Consider the following 20,488-nt stretch of genomic DNA (forward strand, 5'->3'; position numbering starts at 1 on the left):
CACTGGACCTTTAAGATTGAATACAGTTTTTTGCACACTTGAGTAGTCTTCTTGACAGGTGTGTTGGTGGAGTAAACATGTACTAAAAAGGAAAAACAGGGACATCCACACACTGTCTTCACTCACTCAATCATTTTTAATAAATACGTTTCATTCAATTACCTTTTTCAGGTATATCATATACATTGTATTTATTAAAAAGTGTCTTTATTAAGCAAGTGTGCGATGTTCTCTTTTTCCTTTTTAATGCAACATTGTTTAAAATAAACCCAAGTGTCTCTAAACCAGGGGTGTCAAATATACAGCCTGCGGACCCAAGGGGTCTAATTCGGCCTACTGAATATCTTTGCATATTGTGAAAATTGGACATTTTATCAGTATCTCTTACCAGGGTACCCCTAAATGGTTTATTATAGAAAAATATAGTTATTTATAGGTTATTATGCAATGGTTTTACTGGTCCGACCCACTTAAGATCAAATTGAGCTGTATGTGGCCCCTGAACTAAAATGAGTTTGACACCCCTGCTCTAAACTGTGGAGAAGACTGATCCTTGAACAGCTCTACAGCACACAGGAACTTAGTGTTGCTGTGACGACACTCAACCTGGCACAGCGTGACGATGTCGGTGATGATGATGACGATGAGGGCCGTAGGTGAAAACACATTATATTCTAATGGCCATCAATAATATGTGAATTTGTATCAATGGATATGAAGTGCTTTCCTTCAAAATATAAACTTAAGATTATGGCACAATATGATGATAAACAGGTGGATAAACCCTTTCAGTATGTAGTGGAGGGTTCGTGTTCACTACTTACTTCTGGGATGGGTGAGAGTGCAGACTTTTGCTGTTTCCATAGAGGCAATCTGGAAGAACATGAGACGCACTGTGTCCTTATTGCTCCTCTTTTACCTGCTTCATATACAGATCAGTTAATTGTGAATAAACCTAAAATGTTACATTATCCTGGCAGGCTTTAATAGTGTGAGTGCTTGCACAGAGTGTAAGATAGTGTGTAGTGAGTTATTTACGTGTAAAAGATGTTACTAAGTAAAAAAAAAATGTCCCCTGCGGACGCCATTTTGTGTCTAGCGCGACCTCAGTTGCAAAAGTTGAGTGGAAATACATTTGTGAAAGCTCCTGTACACTGTGCATCTTCCAGAAAGTTAAGAGTTATGGGTAATGTGTTTACAATGAACATGTACCTTTGTTTAATTTAAATATGGATGTTTACAAATTGAACATTGACTGTTTGCAATATCTGAGCCTGTTGTCTGGTAAATGTAGGGTTAAACCAACACAAGCACTTTCTAATTAATACATTTCAGTGGTCTGTACATTTTACTGAAGCAAAGTATCCAGTTGGTTGTATTTAAAGGCATACTGTATATTACTGTTGAGTTACACTGAATGTAAATAGAACCAGTTCTATTCTGAGAAAAAGAAGAAATGTAATTTATTTACAAAGAATGTTTATTGAATATAAATGATAATGAAAATGTTTTGATCACAGAAACAGAATCTGAACAGTGAGATTGTATGTTTTATTGAAATGGTGAGAAAATGATTCAAGTGATATGAGAGATTCTATATAAAACTGAAATGAAGAAGAGACAGATGTATTGTGTTAACATGTTGTTGAATAAATCAAACTCAGAGGCAATCTGGAAGGAAACAAGATGCACTTTGTCCTCATTGCTCCTCTTTTACCTGCTTAATACAGGTAGCATATTTGTTACTGTGGTCCTCCATCCCTGGGACCCATAACAAAAACAACAATTCCTATTTTCAGGTGTTTATACACTAATTAAAACCTACTTATGAAGATTACGTCGGATTTCTCCCATGAAATGGAATATAATATAACACTAGATGCCACTAAATCTCACAGACTGGTCCTTTAAAATTAGCTTTAAAACAAAGTCTACGGTTAAAAAAAGACAGCAAATAACAAACAGCACATATAAACAAAAAATAACATTTAAAAATATATATATATATTTAAAAAATAAATTTAAAAGTGAGTGATGGCTTCTTCCCCATCAAGTAATTTAGTCACTTGTCAAGTAAAGTAATCGAGTCACTTGTCAAGTAATTAACTCTCTTGTCAAACAGCACTAAGAGGTAACTAACTGATGGTTGATATTGATGCTGGTACATGATAAACTTTAACTGCTGAAGCTTTGAGTCCACCTGTGTTACATGTGTCACACCTCTTTTAGTTCATCTAGCTCTTCTCTTGGGCCTGTAGCAATTATTGTCTGGTGAGTCTGGTGTTGCTGTTGCCATGGCTAGAATCATCAGACTGTTTCTTCTTCCTGTACAGCATCCAGAACCGTAGCATGAGGAAGAAGCCTGGGGGGGGGCAGATGAGAACCAAGATTCATTCATTTTCTCCTCCTAGTTCAGCTTTTCAGAATCAATCTACAGCATCGTGACTATGAACCTGTCAGTTACACTGATTTTAGTTTAGCTCAATCAATAAAGGAAATGCTTGCCCTCACTACAGCATGTACACAGTGTTTGGAGGGTATTTTTGATTCACTCGATTGTGAATGCTTTCTGGTGGATGTCTAATATTCTCTCTGTCCTGTATTACATTTATCAATTTAGACACGTTTAGTAATGTAGTTTTTCAATAGGACTCATTTTGATAGAATTTAGAGACTTTTTACCCACATCTTTTCAGAGATATAATTTAATTTAAGTTTTAAGGTATACGTTACCAATAAGAGAGAGTAATGTACATATTGAAAAATCAAATTAAGTTTTGAGTGTAATGTTTGCACGAAGCTAACTCATAAAATGATGTATCATGGAACAATATGTGTGAATACAGGGCCATGCATACAGTAGATGTAGGGCTATAGATACTGTAGATATAAGGGCCATGCATACAGTAGATGTAGGGCTATAAATACTGTATATATAAGGGCCATGCATACAGTAGATGTAGGGCTATAGATACTGTAGATATGGGTCCATGCATACAGTAGATGTGGGTCTAGTTGATGTAGAAAATAACTATCTCTCAACTACCAATGTGCAGTAAAACCCAGGTTAATAAGTTGAGTTTTTGGACCCAAATCAACAACAAGTGTGCTACATGTGAGAGGAAACAGCTTTTCTTCTGATAGGCACCAGTACCAGAAGGCCTTGATTAAGCATGGCCATTGTCTCATTCCCACACTGATACAATGGACCACTGGCTCCAAATACAGTCAACAGTCTCTTGGAAAACAATGAAAATAACCCTGTCCAAAAACTGACTATATATAGTTAATCCTTCTGCTACAGTTGTCCAAATACTGTAAAAAATATGCAGCTTTATATGGTTTATTTCAATAATGCTTTCCTTTGGATAAATATATTACCTTGGAATGAATTGAGGATGCAGAAGAGGAAGAGAATGTATTCAGAGAGAGGTCTTATGTCCAGGAAGGTGAGACCCCAAGTTGTCCCGTAGAGGCAGCTGAGGCCCCAGATACTGAGAAACGCCACACGGTTCTGCCTCCATTTAGTCATGGTGTTTTCATTCATGGTGGTGCTCTTCCATTTCCTGTAGACCAGAAAGAGCATCACCATGCCCGTGATCACCAGTATGGGCAGGATGGTCATAGTGGTGAAATAGTGCGCCAGCCAGGCCTTGCTGTTGTTTTTCATCCAGCACCTGGAAACACAAAAATACCCTTAGAGAAAGAAAAGCAAATTACCCCAACGGAGACACAGAATCATTTTCAAATCACTGACATTACAAACCAGTGCACTGTCAAAACAAAACAGCCGTGTGATTATGACTTATGGCACTCTTGTATTTGTACATTATCCAGACATTACTGTGTATGCCATTTCAAGTATCCTTGTAAAAATTATCTTGCTTACATGCGATAAGGATTGGACACGTCATCACTCGGCACCACCTCTCTCAGGCCGTAAATGTCACCTACTGCAGCCAGGACGATAACAGGAACAGCTGGGAGAACTGGAAAATATATTTTAAAGGTAATACACACATTAATATCATGTTATCTAGATTTTTTTTTGTAATTAAACGTTACTTATCCAACTCACCAAAGCCGACCAGGTTCCAGACATATGGCTTTGGGGAGAATTTGTGGAAAACCTTTACTACTAACAAGTAGGTGTAGAAAACCTCTATACCCATCCAGAAGAAGGAGCTGAGCAGGGCGTAGTGAAGGGCTGCCCCCACCCCCACACACACACCCTCCCCTCCCACTTTGGCCAGGATCCCAGTAAAGAAGAAGAGCAGATTGAGGAAGGCGAGGGAAGCAGCTAAACCCAGGTGGATGGGTAAGGACTGCTCCTTATATTTCCTGTTAGAGGCAGCAGAGAGGAAGAGGGTGAAAGAAAAGAAATGTAAATATTTGTTACATCATTCTTAAAGATTATTTTACTTTCTGATAAGCTCTAAAAAAGCTGTGTTACCTCTTCCTGCAGAGGAAGATGATGAGAACGATGCAGCTGATCACAGACACGGTGCAACCCAGAGATGTAATGGTGGTCAGTGCCAGCAGGTGGCGCACCGGTCGATCCTCCAGTTGCTGTCATGGGACACAGAACAATGATCTGAGCAACATGGCATTCATCTAAATACACTGTTAATGCTTTTCAGATGTATTTTTTAGCTTTGTTTCTTCACAGGATCTTTGTTTGTTTGTTTGTTTGTTTCTTGTATGACAAAGTATCAGTTGCAGGTCTCACCACCAGGACGGCAAAGTAAGTCATATGGTCACACAGGCACTCAGTGTGGTTGGCTCCTTTCTGCAGCGTCTCACACCCATCACCCAGCCAATGCACCTTTATAGGATCTACACAAAAACAATACAGATTGAAACATCCTTCATTATCATCTGTGGGAAAACAGTGAGTGAAGAGGGAAACATATAGATGTTATGTGAGAAACTTTGTAGGTTTCTCATTAATAAACTCAGGTTCTGACCTTTCCTGGTGTCCCACGAGACACATTTCCTTGAATGCATTTTCTGAAATAAAGATAAGCCATTATTACTTCAAATAAAGATGCTGCACATTTTCAATCATATTAAGAAAGGGTCGGGTGCTTTGAAGTATTCTCTGCAGTAGTGATTGAAAGAGCTCAATGTAAATAGCTGTAATCATTCTTTACTTTCTGCATGTCACAACACAATAGGTCAGGTATGATTTGCATGTTTGCCCTGCAAAGAAGAAGTCACAGATTGTCCTGAGACTATAAACAGACATGAGGTTAGAAAAGAAAAACCTTGAGTGGTTTCTTTGTGGGGTTGGGTACCTTTCACATTTGAACCTATACCAGTATCATTACTGGTTCCCCTGTGTTTGGTATTGTTACTCAACGGTACTTCATTTCGGAACTTTACTCTAAATCTGTAAGTTCTGAAGTATCAACCCAAAAAGTCCCCAAATTCTTATTTTAAAATGTTTTTCCTATTTATTTTGAACATTTTAAAAACAATATAACAGTATAAAAATATGAACATATAAAAATAGACTATAATTATCAAACACAATTATACACAGTACAATGTGTAGTGAAATGTTAGTGGTACCTGTCCAGCAAAGATAAAGATATATACAAACACAAAAAAATTAAAACAAAAGAATTAAGATTTTAATATAAATATAAAGGGTGCAATAATTAGAAAGAAAATGTGAGAAAATGATATACAGTGTAAATATGAGATATATATACAAAATATATATATAAATTAACCATATTTCTTCTCAACATATTAATCCTTATGTGTTTCTGTTGTTAGCACTGTTTTCCCACAATGCATCTGTGTAGTTTTAGCGCTATTATAGTTACAAATGGTGACACCATGACTGAGTTTAGTATGTGTAATGTTCATGAGATTTCTTGACACGTGCCAATGCTGACAGGTCTGCACCCATGTGCATAACATTTAAAAAAAAAAAAAAGTCAAACAGGGACACAACATCCCGCTCTGATTGTACACAGCTCATGGGTTCTGCTCCAGAATGATGCATTTGAATCTACCATTATTTGGCACCTTTAAAAGTAGTGACCTCGGTACCCAACCCTATTTCTGTGTGGTCTCTCTGTTGATGAGTTAGGTTGAAACACACGTCATGGAACAGCATTTTGTGCAAAGCTCCGCTGTTATTAATGTTAACGTGATATTTCTCTATATCTATATGCACTGTTAGCTTTCGGGGGAAAGTCATCCCTTTCCAACACACTGAGCAGGTGCAGGGTTTTAAACGTGAAACAGACTGAGCACAGAATTATTTTCTTCACCTCAGAATTGTTTAAGTTGTTTAATGTTGGTCAGCTGGTCTCGTTTGTTACTGCTGGAGTTAGCTGCACCACTCTGCTAATGTTAGTGTTGTCCTCACAGATGAGTTCCACCTTGAATTGATAAGCTTGGAGACATACAAGTCAGATGGATTGGACAATTTGGAACCGGTTCTAAACTGGAACCATTCCTTGATTATTTGTTTGAGCAAGTGTTTCATTTCAGTTACAAGTCCACTCACAGTAAAGGGCTTTTCATACGGTAAACATTCACTGTATGCAGCCTTAAATACTTGCTGAATTATGAATGGGAGACCTTTTAAAACCAGACATTGATCAAGTAAAATCTGAAAGTACAGATTTAGATGATACAAAGTGGATATTATACACTGAGAGATCAAAAGTGCACAAAAGCAAGCTAACGTACAGGAATGACATCATGGTGGAAAGCGATCCTGATAGGCTCAGGCAGATCTGTGATGAACTCGTTCTCCACGGTGATTCCCACCACATCATTGAGAATCCGGCCCTTCTCATGACCATCCTGAAACACACACACACACACACACATCTTTACCTCCCTGTCATATAACACAGTCTACATATTCACATACAGAAGAACAGAGGTGTCTGTGTTGACAAGGAGCAAACAGAGGCTTACCTGGAACAGGGAGTTGTTTTTGAAGAAGGTGCAGACTACTTTGCTGTGGTTTTTTGCAGCTTGCTTTAGAGAGGGGGGCAGATAGACAGCGGTGGCAGAGTCTGGTGGGACACCTTTCATGACCTAGGATACACAATATAAACATAAAAAGTGAATGGGGTATCCATAAACTAATCATTAGATTACTACCTAAGACTGTGTATTTAGACAAATGGTACTATTTTAAGGTCATTTGGAAGGAAAATGTCAGCTTACCACATGCATCCTCTACTTGTCAGTGAAATGCTGTTACTTTCATGTGGCTATCCTTTTATCTACTTCCTCAATTCCACTCAATCATCATCCTAGACTTGAATGAAGTTGTTAAGGTAGATACTCATTTGATGAATGAATCACTTGCCACTGTCGCCAAGTTCTTGCTCATGTGGGAATGTTGGGTCTCTTTAAAATTAGTACGATTTAGACCTACTCTATGTGTAAAGTGCCTTGAGATTACTTTTTGTTGTGATTTGGCGCTATATAAATAAAGATTGATTGATTGATTGAATTAAAAACCTCCTACAAAGTTAGGCCCTGATTAAAAATGGATGCACAGTCACAGATGTGTTGCAGCCTACTGAGTAGAGTTGTATCATAGAGAGCGATGTAATACCACCATAGGTTAGGGCCACAGGCTGTGAGTGAATACATGAATTTGAATGAGTTATTTTCTGGATATATTAAGCTTTTTTAACATTTTAAAGTGTTCTTCTTTTAACAGAAAAACTCTGTTGAGGAATTATTTTATATTTTTCAAGAAAGAGTGAAGCAGAGTATTGCTGTGTCAGAGGCCTGCTGAAAGACTCTTCATAGCACCAGTAGGACTGCTTATTCTTTTTCAGAGGATAGTTTAATGCAGCTGAAACATACAAAAAGCTACCAAGTGGCCATTTGAGTTCAGATTATATATTTTAAAAAAAAAGAAAAAAGAATTGTATCAAAGGTGCATCTAATTTAAATTCCATCTTCAAAACTGCTTTAAGTCCTCGTATCCTTAGTGTGTTGATGAGTCAATTTTTAACTTACAGGAGAAGTAATGATTTGGCCTTTGAAATCCTCCTTCATCTCCACCTCAGAGCTGGGAGCACAGTTCCTAGACACAAACATTAACACACACACACACCATCATAATTTGAAGTGAAAAAATGGGTTTGGGTTAGGAAAACTTCTAAACAGAGGCCTCAGCAATTAAGACAAAGTCATGTGAGGGAGGATGTTGACAAAAACACCCTCTCCCAACAGCAAATGTGATGGCATATTTGAGATAAAAGAGAAAGGAAATTACATGTTGTCTTGGGTGGATGCCTGGCTCACTGAAGGACATAATGTTTCTGCAAAGAGAAAAAGAAAGAAAGAAGAACATATTTTTGACATGTGATAGAAAACAAAATCATTTGGATCATCTTTGAATTTTGGGTTGAATGAAGTTAAAGTTGAAGCAGATCTATCAATCCTTGCATACATTGGACTGGATGAAAATGGGAATTTTAACAATCAACATGAACATAGAAAATCTTTCACTTTATTTAAAAACATTCAAACTTATTCCTTTAACACATGAGATCGATAACATCAATCGTTGCTTACTGCATCTGGTGGGTTCTCCCTTGATGTTGTAGAATGTCAGTGTTTCACTGGCAGTAGGATCCTCTTTGATCTTTGTATTGGCGATGCCGTAGAGTGCTGTAGGTGACTTGGAGACATCAGTCAGACCAGTGCAACAGGAGTCTGGTAGACCAGTGGGCCAGCATAGAGTGAGGTTCATCCCACCAATCTGGATAAAAAATAAGAAAACAACAAGCTGCATTATGCTTTCTAATGAGGTATGAAGCTACTGTAGAATATACAGCACATACTGCCTTTTGTTACCTGCAGTTTCATCTGGTCCAGCAATGGTTCCCAGTACAGACAGAAGTCACTTTCCTCCCCTGAATGAAGTCCATACTGGTCGAGGGGAAGCACTTCAGACCGCATACACTGTGCCGTGATCTGTCCACTAATGGACAGAGAGTTCTCATTGGCTGATATTAACATGTGATTACAGCCTGTGGTCAGGTTGATGTTCAGGTTCAGGGAGCCCCTGCCATGCTGCCAGGTGCCACAAAAGTCCCAGTCAACTTGACTTGAAACTGGTGGATGGAAAAACAGAAAGATGTTTTGTGTTTGAAAACAACTAAAAATACATATTCAGTCTTAATAAGATGAGATGTGAATGCAATATTGACACATTGGAAGTTTTACATGCAAACACAGATGAGCTCACACTCTAAAAATGTTCATTACAACAAAGTAAAGCTATCCTGATCAGTCGATTTAGTCACTGCATACATTTTGACCTTTAATTAAGGCCCGAGCACTACAGTGCGAAGGCCCTATTGAATCTGTAGGGATTATGATTTTCCGCAAACAAACGCATTTTTGGCGGCCTTAACATACTGCAAAACTAATGAAACTTTGCATGCCCCTCAGACCTGGCGAATATTTCGATATTTTATGGCTCGCAGAAATGGCTGAAGTGAAATTGCTAATAGCTTCCCCTACAAAATAAAAGAAATGTAGCCCCTCGCCCCAGATTGACGTAGACAAACGAAATGTGGTACACATATTTAACATGTCAAGACACACAAAAAAGTCTCTTGGACCCATACCCTAAAGCCGTGTTCACACCAAGCGCGATGAACGCGACAAAAAACGCGCGACAAATGATAATCTGTCGCGCCATCGCTCGAGTTTTCGACTCGTGACCCTTTTGTGACCATAATGTAAAATTCGCGCCATCGCGTGTACGCCCATTTTCGAGCGGGAACGCCATTGCTTCTTCTCTCATCAACAATGGCTGAGATCACAACCATCGCTGCGCTGTACCTGCTCTGGAAGTCCGAGACACGTCTGAAGACCAAACGCCACCGTCGTTTCTGGGTACATGATATGCTCCGGAGGCGCACAGAGCTCGGCGAGTTCCACCGTCTCCTACAGGAGCTCCGTCTGGACGATGGCCGTATCCAGCGTCCAACAGGAAGTCGGCCATTTTGATTCACAGTTGCCATTTTCCCCATTTCCACACCTTGTACTCCTCTATGCATCAATACTGTGTCATATCCATAGCGCCATCTACTGGACACAGGAAGTCCACGCATCGTACTCATCCTAGAGATTTAATCCCACCGACTTCAAATTCACTCTGAAATATCTTGATACCTTGAAGATGAAAAGTTATCAAAATCTTTCTGATTACTTATACCTGGTGGGCATGGCAGCACGGACAATTTCAATGCTTCGCCATAAAGCAGGAAGTCCTTATAACTCCTACAGACATTGTCCCATCTACACCATGCATGTAGAGAGTCTCACCGTGAACACATATATGCATCAATACTGTGTCATATCCACAGCGCCACCTACTGGACACAGAAAATCAGCCTCATATGACAAATATTATCCGATTTATATGAAATTTACAGGGTGTGTTCTCCACATCATACACTACAACATGACATATAATTGCTGGGTGATCTCTAGCGCCACATAGTGGACACATGCAGTGTTTGTTAGCCCCATCACACAATGTTAAATAAAAGCACGGGTGCCAAGAAATCTGTGTGCCCGCTGTGTATGCCCTGCGACTGCCACATGCACTGACATGCACGTACGGCACATTTCGCTGTTTTGGGGCGGGGGAGCGAGGGCCCGTTCATCGCTGCTTGCAGCTTTAATTATATTAGTTTATTTTAACTCCCTCACTTTATGATCTATGTCAAGTAACAGACTGTCTGTCTACTTAATAAACACATAGAATCAAAAGTTTTAGATAATATCATAAAAACACAACACAAAATGACAATTTAACAAAGAACATTGGTGTGTCAGCTAGCTCTTGGTATTTTTGTGGTAAGGCTTCTCAGTAACAGAAAGATTACATTATCATATATGACAGGTGGGCATGTTAGAGGCTGTGACCATCATGGCCAATCACATTCACTACTTCGCATGTAGCTAAAAGTAGCTGATGACTCTTGTATAGAATTAAATGTTCCATGAGACTGTGTACTGTTTTCATTGTGTCAGTATTTAACACACTGTGGATTTGCATTAGAAACAGAAACAGGATAATCAACCATAATAAATATGTTTGATGTGCATGAAATCACCTAAGATTCTGTGGTTATTCTGAAACTGTCTGGTGCTGGTTTCATAAAATCTAAGTGCTAGACCTGCTGTGTGTAGTTGTGGTTTGACAGTGCACTGACCTTTCTCACTGCAGACATTTTGACTTGAAACCACATCGCTGGGACAGGCTCATCTAGCCTATATGCAATGCAGCCATCACTAATGCTACTGACAAGTCAAAATGTCTGCAATGAGAAGAGTCGGTTTAGAGGGAAGATGTGCGCTGTCAAGCCACAATTATGCCCAACCACACAGTCCAATGGAACATTTAATAATTGCTCTAAACTGACCCTTTTCACAGCATATATTCTGATTTTAGCATGCATAGAACAAGCTTATAGATTATGTATGTATTATGGAGAGAAAAGATGAACAGAGAGACAGCTGTGTGGTCACTTTCCACATCAACACCACACGAAGCAGATGAATGACATTTTTTCCCCAGGCAGTGACAGCAGAGGGCACTAAAAACACTGCGGCCATTGCACTGTGGCTAGGGAAGTGATCAGAAGTCAGCAAAACACTCTGAATGTGTAATTTCCCGATCGTGTAAGTGTTCGAGAAATTCCTTCGGCACTAGTAGTGCAGCTGAGCCCCTCTGTAACCCGTAGTGATCACTCCTTAGCATTCAGTCTCAAACTGTTCAACGAGCTGTCAGCACCCAGAGAGTGAGATGCACTCTCAGTTGTTGTTTGCATCCTCCTCTTCATCAGTTCCTCTTTTTTCACCTTCTTTAGCAACACTGTCACAATTATCTGGCCTTTAAAAAAAAGACTTGGGGCACACATTTTGCAATAGTGTGAAGTGATGGCTAAAGTCACCTAAACAACGAGGTCATGCGCATGAGACTAAAGACATGACTAGACCCTAATAGCTAATTGATATGTGCACTCGCCACCAACTGGACAGTGTAATCTGTCAACATGATGGATAGCCTTCAGATTGTTTATTCATTGTTAAAAAAAAGAGGTTATTACGACCTCTGTGATGGGACAGGCTTGTGTACATGCAACACAGCCATCACTAATGCTACTAACAAGCGAGACTGGATTGGTAACCCCAGATATCACATGCTCAAAGTCCAGCTCCTTCACAAGCTCAAACTCGAGCCATCAACGAGAGCACAGAAAGCCTCCTCACTGTAAATCCGACTTTATTCACAGAACTTTTGTTATTTTTATTTTTTATTGCAGCTGTTTTTTTCTCTTCCTTTTTTTTCTTCCTTTTGGCTTTTGGTTTCCGTCCATTTTACTGACAAGTCGTCATTCTTCCCACACACCAGTTGATACAAACTAACCACACTGCATCATTACTCTTGATGCGGCTGGGCAATCATCACTTGCCAAGCCGTCAAACTGAGAAATGAAACAGTCAATCATGAGACTTGATTTTCTTCACATGAAAGCGACAATAATTATCAACATCAATAGAGTGTGTCTGTTTCTGTGGAGCCTGACTAAAAATAAATACATTTTTCTTCCATCATGGAGGGCCCCTTCCTGCCTTCCTGATCAAGGGCCCAGATTGCCCGTATGGTAGATCCAATAATTGCTCTAAACTGACCCTTTTCACAGCAGATATTTTGATTTGAGAAGGCACAATACCACAGCACGGGGACAGTGGTTACATTAGACTTTCTCATTGTCCGTCATTTTGATGGACATGGTTATTTTTTAATAATTAATTTACAGAACAAGCTTATAGATTATTCATGTTTTATGGAGAGAAAAATATGAACAGAGAGAGGGCTGTGTGGTCACTTTTCACATCAAAACAACACAAAGCATTTTTTTTAAATTTTCTTTTTCAGGCAGTGACAGCAGAGGGCACTAAAAACACTGCGGCCATTGCACTGCGACTAGGGAAGTGATCAGATGTCGGCAGAACTCTGAACGTGGGATTTCCCGATTGTGTAAGTGTGGCATTCAGTCTGAAACTGTTCAACGAGCTGTCAGCACCCGGAGAGTGAGATGCACTCTCAGTTGTTGTTTGCATCCTCCTCTTCATCAGTCCCTCTTTTTTCACCTTGCTTATCAACACTGTCACAATTATCTGGCCTTTTAAAAAAAGACTTGGGACGCTCAGCTGCTGTAACATTTTGCAATAGTGTGTAGTGATGGCTAAAGTCACAATAAGTAACAACGAGGTCATGCACATGATACTAAAGACATGACTAGACCCTAATAGCTAATTATTTCTGTGGAGCCTGACCAGAAAAAAATAAAAGATTTTCTCCCATCATAGAGGGCCCCTTCCTGCCTTCCTGATCAAGGGCCCAGATTGCCCGTATGGTAGATCCACGCCAGCTGACAAGTCAAAATGTCTGCAGTAAAGAGTCTATTAGATGGTTTATAAGAGACGCTGGTAAGAATCACTGATTCATCTTTATTACATAATCAGGATTAACGTTGTGTCTTTTTTCAGTGTCATCATGTCAGCTGGATGAATGTAAAATAAAAGTAAAACTCAAATATTTGGATGATTTTAGAGAGGCTGAAAGGTGACAGACAGTCATCCTCAGCACTGCAGCGCACCACTAGTCCCACAAAAGCAAAACCCACAACAATTCTACCTGTGACTCACATTTATGTGTGTTGGTGTGTCTCACACTGTGAGGGACACTGAGGTCACAGAGCAAAGGAGTTTCAATTTCTGTTTTAAATCTTATGAAAGGGTTCCCACACATTTTCACTGACAGAATTTCACAATTTTTCCATTACCTCTAAACGACCTGTTGTATCATTTCAGTGACTATTCACAACCTTTAATTAAATTTATTACAGACAACAAAATTATACTTTTAGACTTTTCCAAAACTTTGGATGATTTTACTTAATTCCATGACTTTTCCAATGTTTTCATGACCATGGGAACCCTGTTATACAGAGTTTTTCATTATTTAACATGTTTATAATGAGAGATATACAACTAGGAATGTTATTTGAGATTATTTTTGAACATCATTTCACAAGCTCTTCCTGATCCTGACCCTCAGAAATCTCTTTCTAACAGTCAAGCGATATCAAACGGAATTTTTCTCATGCACTGACAAAACATTTTCCTTGTTTCAAAAGTTCAGTTGTCAAATGCTCATTAGGGTCAAATTTCTATGATAAATTAAATATAATAGGGCAGCAGCTAAGCCTTATTTTCATTATATAGTATGCTGTTTGTTTTTTCAGAAATGTAAATGTCAGAAAAAAGTTTCCATTTCACTGTGAAATGCTCAAATGTGGTCCAACCAAAAGACCAATGTTTTAAATCTCTACCAATGACATTAAAGTACCACATACAGTAGTATGCACCAATTTTAGTTCTGAATATGATGATCAAACAGTTAAAAATGATAAAGTGTTTCTTTTCCCAGTGTGGTTATCTTACCTGTGGAGATGAGGATGATGAGGATGAAGGCAGCCCTCAGGGTGTTGGTTAGTGGGAGCTCCATTGGTGATGACTGCAAGAAGTGAACTGTGAATGAAATGAGCTGTAAAAGAGGAACACATTTTCAGTTTCTACACAGGGAGGGGGACCATGTGAGAAACCATCAGCAACACCACTAAGCCCTGCTGCTGATGAAGTGGAAGATGAAATGAAAAAGTGAGCTGTGCAACAGGGTTATTATAGTTAACTAAAACTAAGAACTAAAAATAATTCACTGAAAAAAAGAGAAAACTCAATAAAAACTAGAATGAACAATGCAAAACTAAACAAAACTAAGTTACAGATAAAATCAGCTTTGTTTTAGTTTAGTTTTCTCCCTCCATTTTTACTGTTTTCTGTTCAGTTGGACTTCTTGAAATAACACTGCTATGGTCACTTACTGCTTCCAGCATAACGCACAAGAAGAAGATGCTTAACGTGAAATTTATGATTTTCTCGAAAGAAGAAGAAGTAGTTCCAGGCAGAAAACGTCACTGCCTAATATGGAAATACTTTGACTACGAACCAGTAGTAGATAAAAGTAAAAGTTTTGTGAAGAAGAGTGATGGAAACATTTGTGGGATAAAAGGGAAAAATCCCACTAATATGAAAGCCCACCTTTGAAGTTGTCACAGAAGAGCAGGAGACCACAAACACAGCAAATTTGACCTCAGTGCATTGTTTCATCCTTTTAAGCTTCTACTAAACAAGGCTTTCCTCCTGATACCTGAAAAACTAAAACTAAGACTACAACTAAATAAAAACTAAACTAAAACTACTTAATCACTTGTTCAACTAACTAAAAATAAACTGAAATAAAAATAAAAAGTTGAACATTTCAAAACTATAATAACCCTGCTGTGCACGTACATCTTGTACAAATAAGTTAGAATTAGGGATGGGAATTGATAAGATTATATTGATACCAATGCCATTATTGATTCTGCTTATCAGTTTGATTCTTTATCAATTCTTGATCAATTCTTTGTGTGACACAAAGTTGGCCTACAGAGGATTTCAGTAATGCAACTGTTTTTTTTATCTCCACTGTTCAATGACCTGCTGATGAATATTTGAAACATAACCGGTAGATAAGATAAATGGTCTGCAGCAAAAAGTGAACTACATTAATGAGTGAATTTGAAAGCATCTTACAGTCTCCTGTCTCTATGAGAATTAGAAAATGAGGGGGAGTTAGAGTGCTCCGCTATTAACATTAAATTAATGTTATAATGTTATATATATCTCTGCTGCACCGTTAGATCCGGGATAGACATCACTGTTCAACACAAGAAGAGGCGCTTATCAAAAGAGAAAGGAGGAAGAGCTTTACCATGCTTACAGGATTATTATTATGTTGCGCAATTGAAACCCTTAGTATGCTATGAATCTATATGGAAATGCTTGGAATTACAAATTCCCACACAATCTGTAATAGGAAATAAAAGCCAAGCTGAAAGACATTATAACAGCTTGAATCAATGGACTTTATTTACACTTCAGCTATGGTTTAAGGTTTTGAAGAAGTTAAAAATAGAGAAACAGGCTAGGGTCTTGAATTGGGTAGCATATGATCCAGAATTTGAACCTGCTAGATTGGACGGGGGCTTTAAACAGTGGGCTAGTAGAGGTATTACGGCTTTCTGTTCCCTCATCTCAAACAGAACATCTCAGAGTCACTTTCAGACACATTTGCACTGGAAAAGCAGGACTTTCATTTCTGTCTGGAACATTTCTGTCAGACAAGTAAGACTTTACAGCAGTACCTTTAAAACCTACACAATGCTCTAGGCGAGAGATAAGGATCCTTTGGTCCACTGTATCAAATGCAGTGAACAGAAAACATCTGTGGGACAAGTAGATGGTTTCATATGACCAATAACTTCCTTTAAATGGAAAAGAGACACGGGCTCAGACAGCTTAAAAACAGCGAGGAATAGACAGCAATGGAGGGGTCATAGGGAGGAAGTGAGACGTGTGCTCCAATGATCATCATTTTTAATTGTTTTCTGAAGACACATCAAAGCAGAGCAGATGGGGAGGTATTGAGAATAGTATTGATGTTGTTAAAAAGAACACAATGTTTGTAGTAGTTTCATTGTTACCATTAATTAACTGCAGACATCACAGCTCAGTGAGTTCCCCTAAAAAGCTCCACTTTCATTATAGACTTTAGACTTTCTGAGAATTAAGTCAATGTTACCAGACATATATGTGACAATCAACCACATGCATGTGTTTATCAATTTCTATCAAAGAACACAAACTAATCGTAGATTTTTTAATCACAATGATTTTCAAGGTTCACATGCTGACCTACATGAGCACTCACACATTCACCTTGCAATTCAAAAAGTGTCGTGAACCACTGCGTCTGAGTGGAGTTTGCAATCATGTGGGTATACAGAGACGCAAAGGGAAACAGAATTGCGGTTGTCCTCATCGTCACAAGACAGACTACAGACGCAGCAAAGGCAAGAAAAAGTACAAAGGCAAGAAAAAGAGAAAGGCAAAAAACTGAAAAAAGAAACAACAAGCTGTGCAGTCTGAGGGGGGCAGTGGCCTATTTATAACCATGTACCCAGACACACACCTGATACTGGAGACCAACCAAAGCCTCAGACGACCACAGAGCAACGGAGATACACAGAAACAGAAACAAACACACACACACTACAATGAATACTGTGCTTAGTAATACTTCATCCTTGTTTAACACTGCAACAATGTTGTTTTACTGCAGATGATATAAATAACAGGCTTAGTACTCTAATAATAAATACATGTTATTTTGTTATCTTTTTTTCTGTGCCTTCAGTTCAGATTTGAGTAGGTGCATTTTTCTAAATATCTGTGCTTTGTCTGTAGTGGCATGGTGTGACTTTGATGTCATATGATTGGGTTGCTTTATTGTTTTGACATTTGTCATATCTATAAGTGCAGTGTTGGGAAAGTTCACTTTCTACATGAACTAGTTCAGTTCATAGTTCACACATTTTAAAATGAACTAGTTCAGTTCATAGTTCATAATTCCAAATTATGAACTAAGTTCACAGGTCCAAAAAATGAACTAGTTCAGTTCTTTTTTTCAATACGTTGCGAACTATACTCTTTTAAAACTGTTGCCACAGCCAGCAATTATTTCATTAGTTTAACACTGAAAAAGCCGGTGGGCAGAGTTTGCACATAAACGTTAGATTGTTCCCTTCCTTGTCGATTTTCTCATAAAAATCGCTGAGATAATTATATGAGACCTCCTTATGTCCACATGCTGCTGTCGCTTCCATGCTGCTTCCATGCTGTTTTTTGTTTTGTTTTGTTTTGATGACGCATGGAGCAGTGCGACACTGGCTGCCTTTGCCTATGGTTGCCAGATAGCTCTACTCAACTGTGGCGCTCTCGGACTTTTTAGGCATAATCTGGCACAGACAAAGAAGTACACGCAACGGTTGGGCAACACTTATTGAACGAAATTTAAAAAGAGTGAACGTGACGTTCACGGACACCAGAATGAACGCGTTCATAGTATCGTTCATCAGGCAGAAATACCGTTCGTTCGTTCAAGTTCACCAAAATTATGAACGAGTTCATGAACTTTCGTTCAATGAACGCGTTCATGCACAACACTGTATAAGTGTAGCGAAATATGATAAATATGTAGAATGCAAAGGTGTGACTTCATTGTGGTTTAGGATGAGGAAGTAACATATTAAACACACACACACACACACACACACACACACACACACACACACACACACACACACACACACACACACACACACACACACACACACACTTTTGTGGTGCTGCACCTGGAACATACAGTTTGTGTATTAGATTTCAAATACAGCTAAATTGATGAATGTATAAAATGGGCTAAATTTATAATTAAAAAAAAAACCTGTCACAATCCTGAAAACAAATATAATAAAGTTAACATTTAATTATGATTGGGTTTTTTTAAATCATATTGTTAATGGCTAACTCATACATTTCTCTTATATTACATGAACATAAACAGTGCTGTGAGATGGCCATTAAGATCAGTGCTGCCAGTGTGTGAAGGACAGGTGTGTAATTAGAGCAGTCCTGTTAGGAGTATTGGACGGAGGTGAAGCCCTTATATGCCATTTTCATGTTAGTGAAGTGGATAAAGCAACAGAAAACGCAAAAGAAGGAAACTCAATGTGCTGGTATGTGTGCTGTAAATATAGAACCCATTCACAGTTACAGTTTCCTGTATAAAGGGCGCAGAAATTCTGGAGAGGAGGAAAACATTAAAATTGCCTTATTATACTTATATGAAGGGTTCACTTTTTCTTTGTTGCTCTTTTTCTTTTAGTTTCACTTTTAGTGTTAAAACAAGGATGCAGGATTCCAGGTTCGCATACATGTTAACAATAAACTGATAACAGAAATACCTAAATGATCATGTTAGAGAGCTAAAATAGTGAACACTCAGAAAGAAGAGTGCCACCTGCAGTCAGAACCTAGAGTATTAACACCAATCATAGACTAACAGTAATTGTTATGCTTTATAAAGTTGCTTTTCAGGTCACATTGGTGGAGTTGATGTCTTTATGTTTAGCAGTACTCTCCTGGTTCAGAGCCATCTTTCATCACACTGTGACCTCACTAGTCTGCTTTGGCTGGCAGTGGAGATAAAAGGCTTGTAAGAGAGTAAAAACAGGCTGCTTTTGAGTTTTTCTTGTGATCGTTAAGTCAGCTTCTTCTTCCAAGATAGTACTGATTATCATGACGTCATCGTGGGGAGATGAAAAGAAACAGTGAGCACAGTTGTAACGCAGACATTGACAATTTAAGTGGCAAACAAGCAGCACGTTGGAGAACAACAAATGTCAAACCTCGAAGGAGGAAACACACAGGCGCAGATAAGAAGGAGGGACGACTGAACAGGAAAACAGCAAGCCTCGAATGTGCTTACTTTGTACTGACGCGGGCACACACACACACACACACATATTTAGACTAACACAACCACATGTTCCTTCTAAACAAAGATTTTTTTTAATGAACACTCAATATACATCCATTTAAAACTCAAACACACAATAATTCAAAACAAATTACATACAAGTTCACAATAGAAAAAATGTGCAAACATCACAGTATCTAAAAGAAAAAATATCAGTTGAAAGTTCAGCTGGAGATGATAGAAATGTTATATTCATGAAATCATGCGGGCAGACCAAATTCTGGTAAACTGATATAGTTTAAGGTGTGGTTCAATTTAAGTGCATTTTGGTCCATTTTGAGCATGAACACCTGATAATTATTATATTTTATCTGTATTATTTTGAATGAAGCTCTGGAATGATCTGAACACTCATCCATTATAAAATATTCAGCTATTATTTTACATGACATACATACTGTATATGAAATGTCTATTACACACATTACAACAATATAAAAGATGATTTCTAGGCGGCTTTTATAAACAATAAGAAATTAACATTTTTCCACTCACTGAGGTTCTATAAGTACATTTTTAAAAGATTGCAAATCTAAAGTGCTACTTTAAAAGCCTCAAAGGAACAGTGTGTAAGATTTAGTGACATCTAGTTGTGAGGATTCAGATTGCAACAAACTGAAAAGGGCTTCTCTAAAGCAAGTGCCCATTCTGGGCTACAGTAGAAATATGTCAAGCTCCACAGAAGTGGACCCATTCCCTATGAACATATAGGGCTCATTCTAAGGTAACAAAAACACATCCACTTTTATTATCAAAAGTTTGTACACTATTTAAAACATACTTGAATACAATAGTTCCACTAGATTCCACTAAATCTTACAGACTGGTCCTTTAAAATTAGCTATAAAACAAAGTACAAAATTAAAAAGCTTATCTACGGTTCAAAAAAGACAGCAATTCAATAATAATATAGAATTT

General features: G+C 38.3%; 1 protein-coding gene across 1 annotated transcript; it reads right to left on the bottom strand.

Annotated features, from left to right (window-relative positions):
* Positions 1–2,225: 2,225 nt before the first annotated feature.
* Positions 2,226–10,012, bottom strand: LOC133979458 (adhesion G protein-coupled receptor G3-like). Its single transcript, XM_062417976.1, is given in 14 exon segments — positions 2,226–2,362; positions 3,382–3,677; positions 3,890–3,989; positions 4,079–4,341; positions 4,454–4,569; positions 4,730–4,836; positions 4,968–5,010; positions 6,712–6,828; positions 6,946–7,068; positions 8,011–8,077; positions 8,270–8,315; positions 8,572–8,758; positions 8,854–9,113; positions 9,850–10,012. Coding segments are annotated over 14 exon segments (2,025 nt in total).
* Between the last annotated feature and the right edge of the window lie 10,476 nt (positions 10,013–20,488).

This window comes from Scomber scombrus, chromosome 1, assembly GCF_963691925.1.
Source record: "Scomber scombrus chromosome 1, fScoSco1.1, whole genome shotgun sequence".
Taxonomy (NCBI): Eukaryota; Metazoa; Chordata; class Actinopteri; order Scombriformes; family Scombridae; genus Scomber; species Scomber scombrus.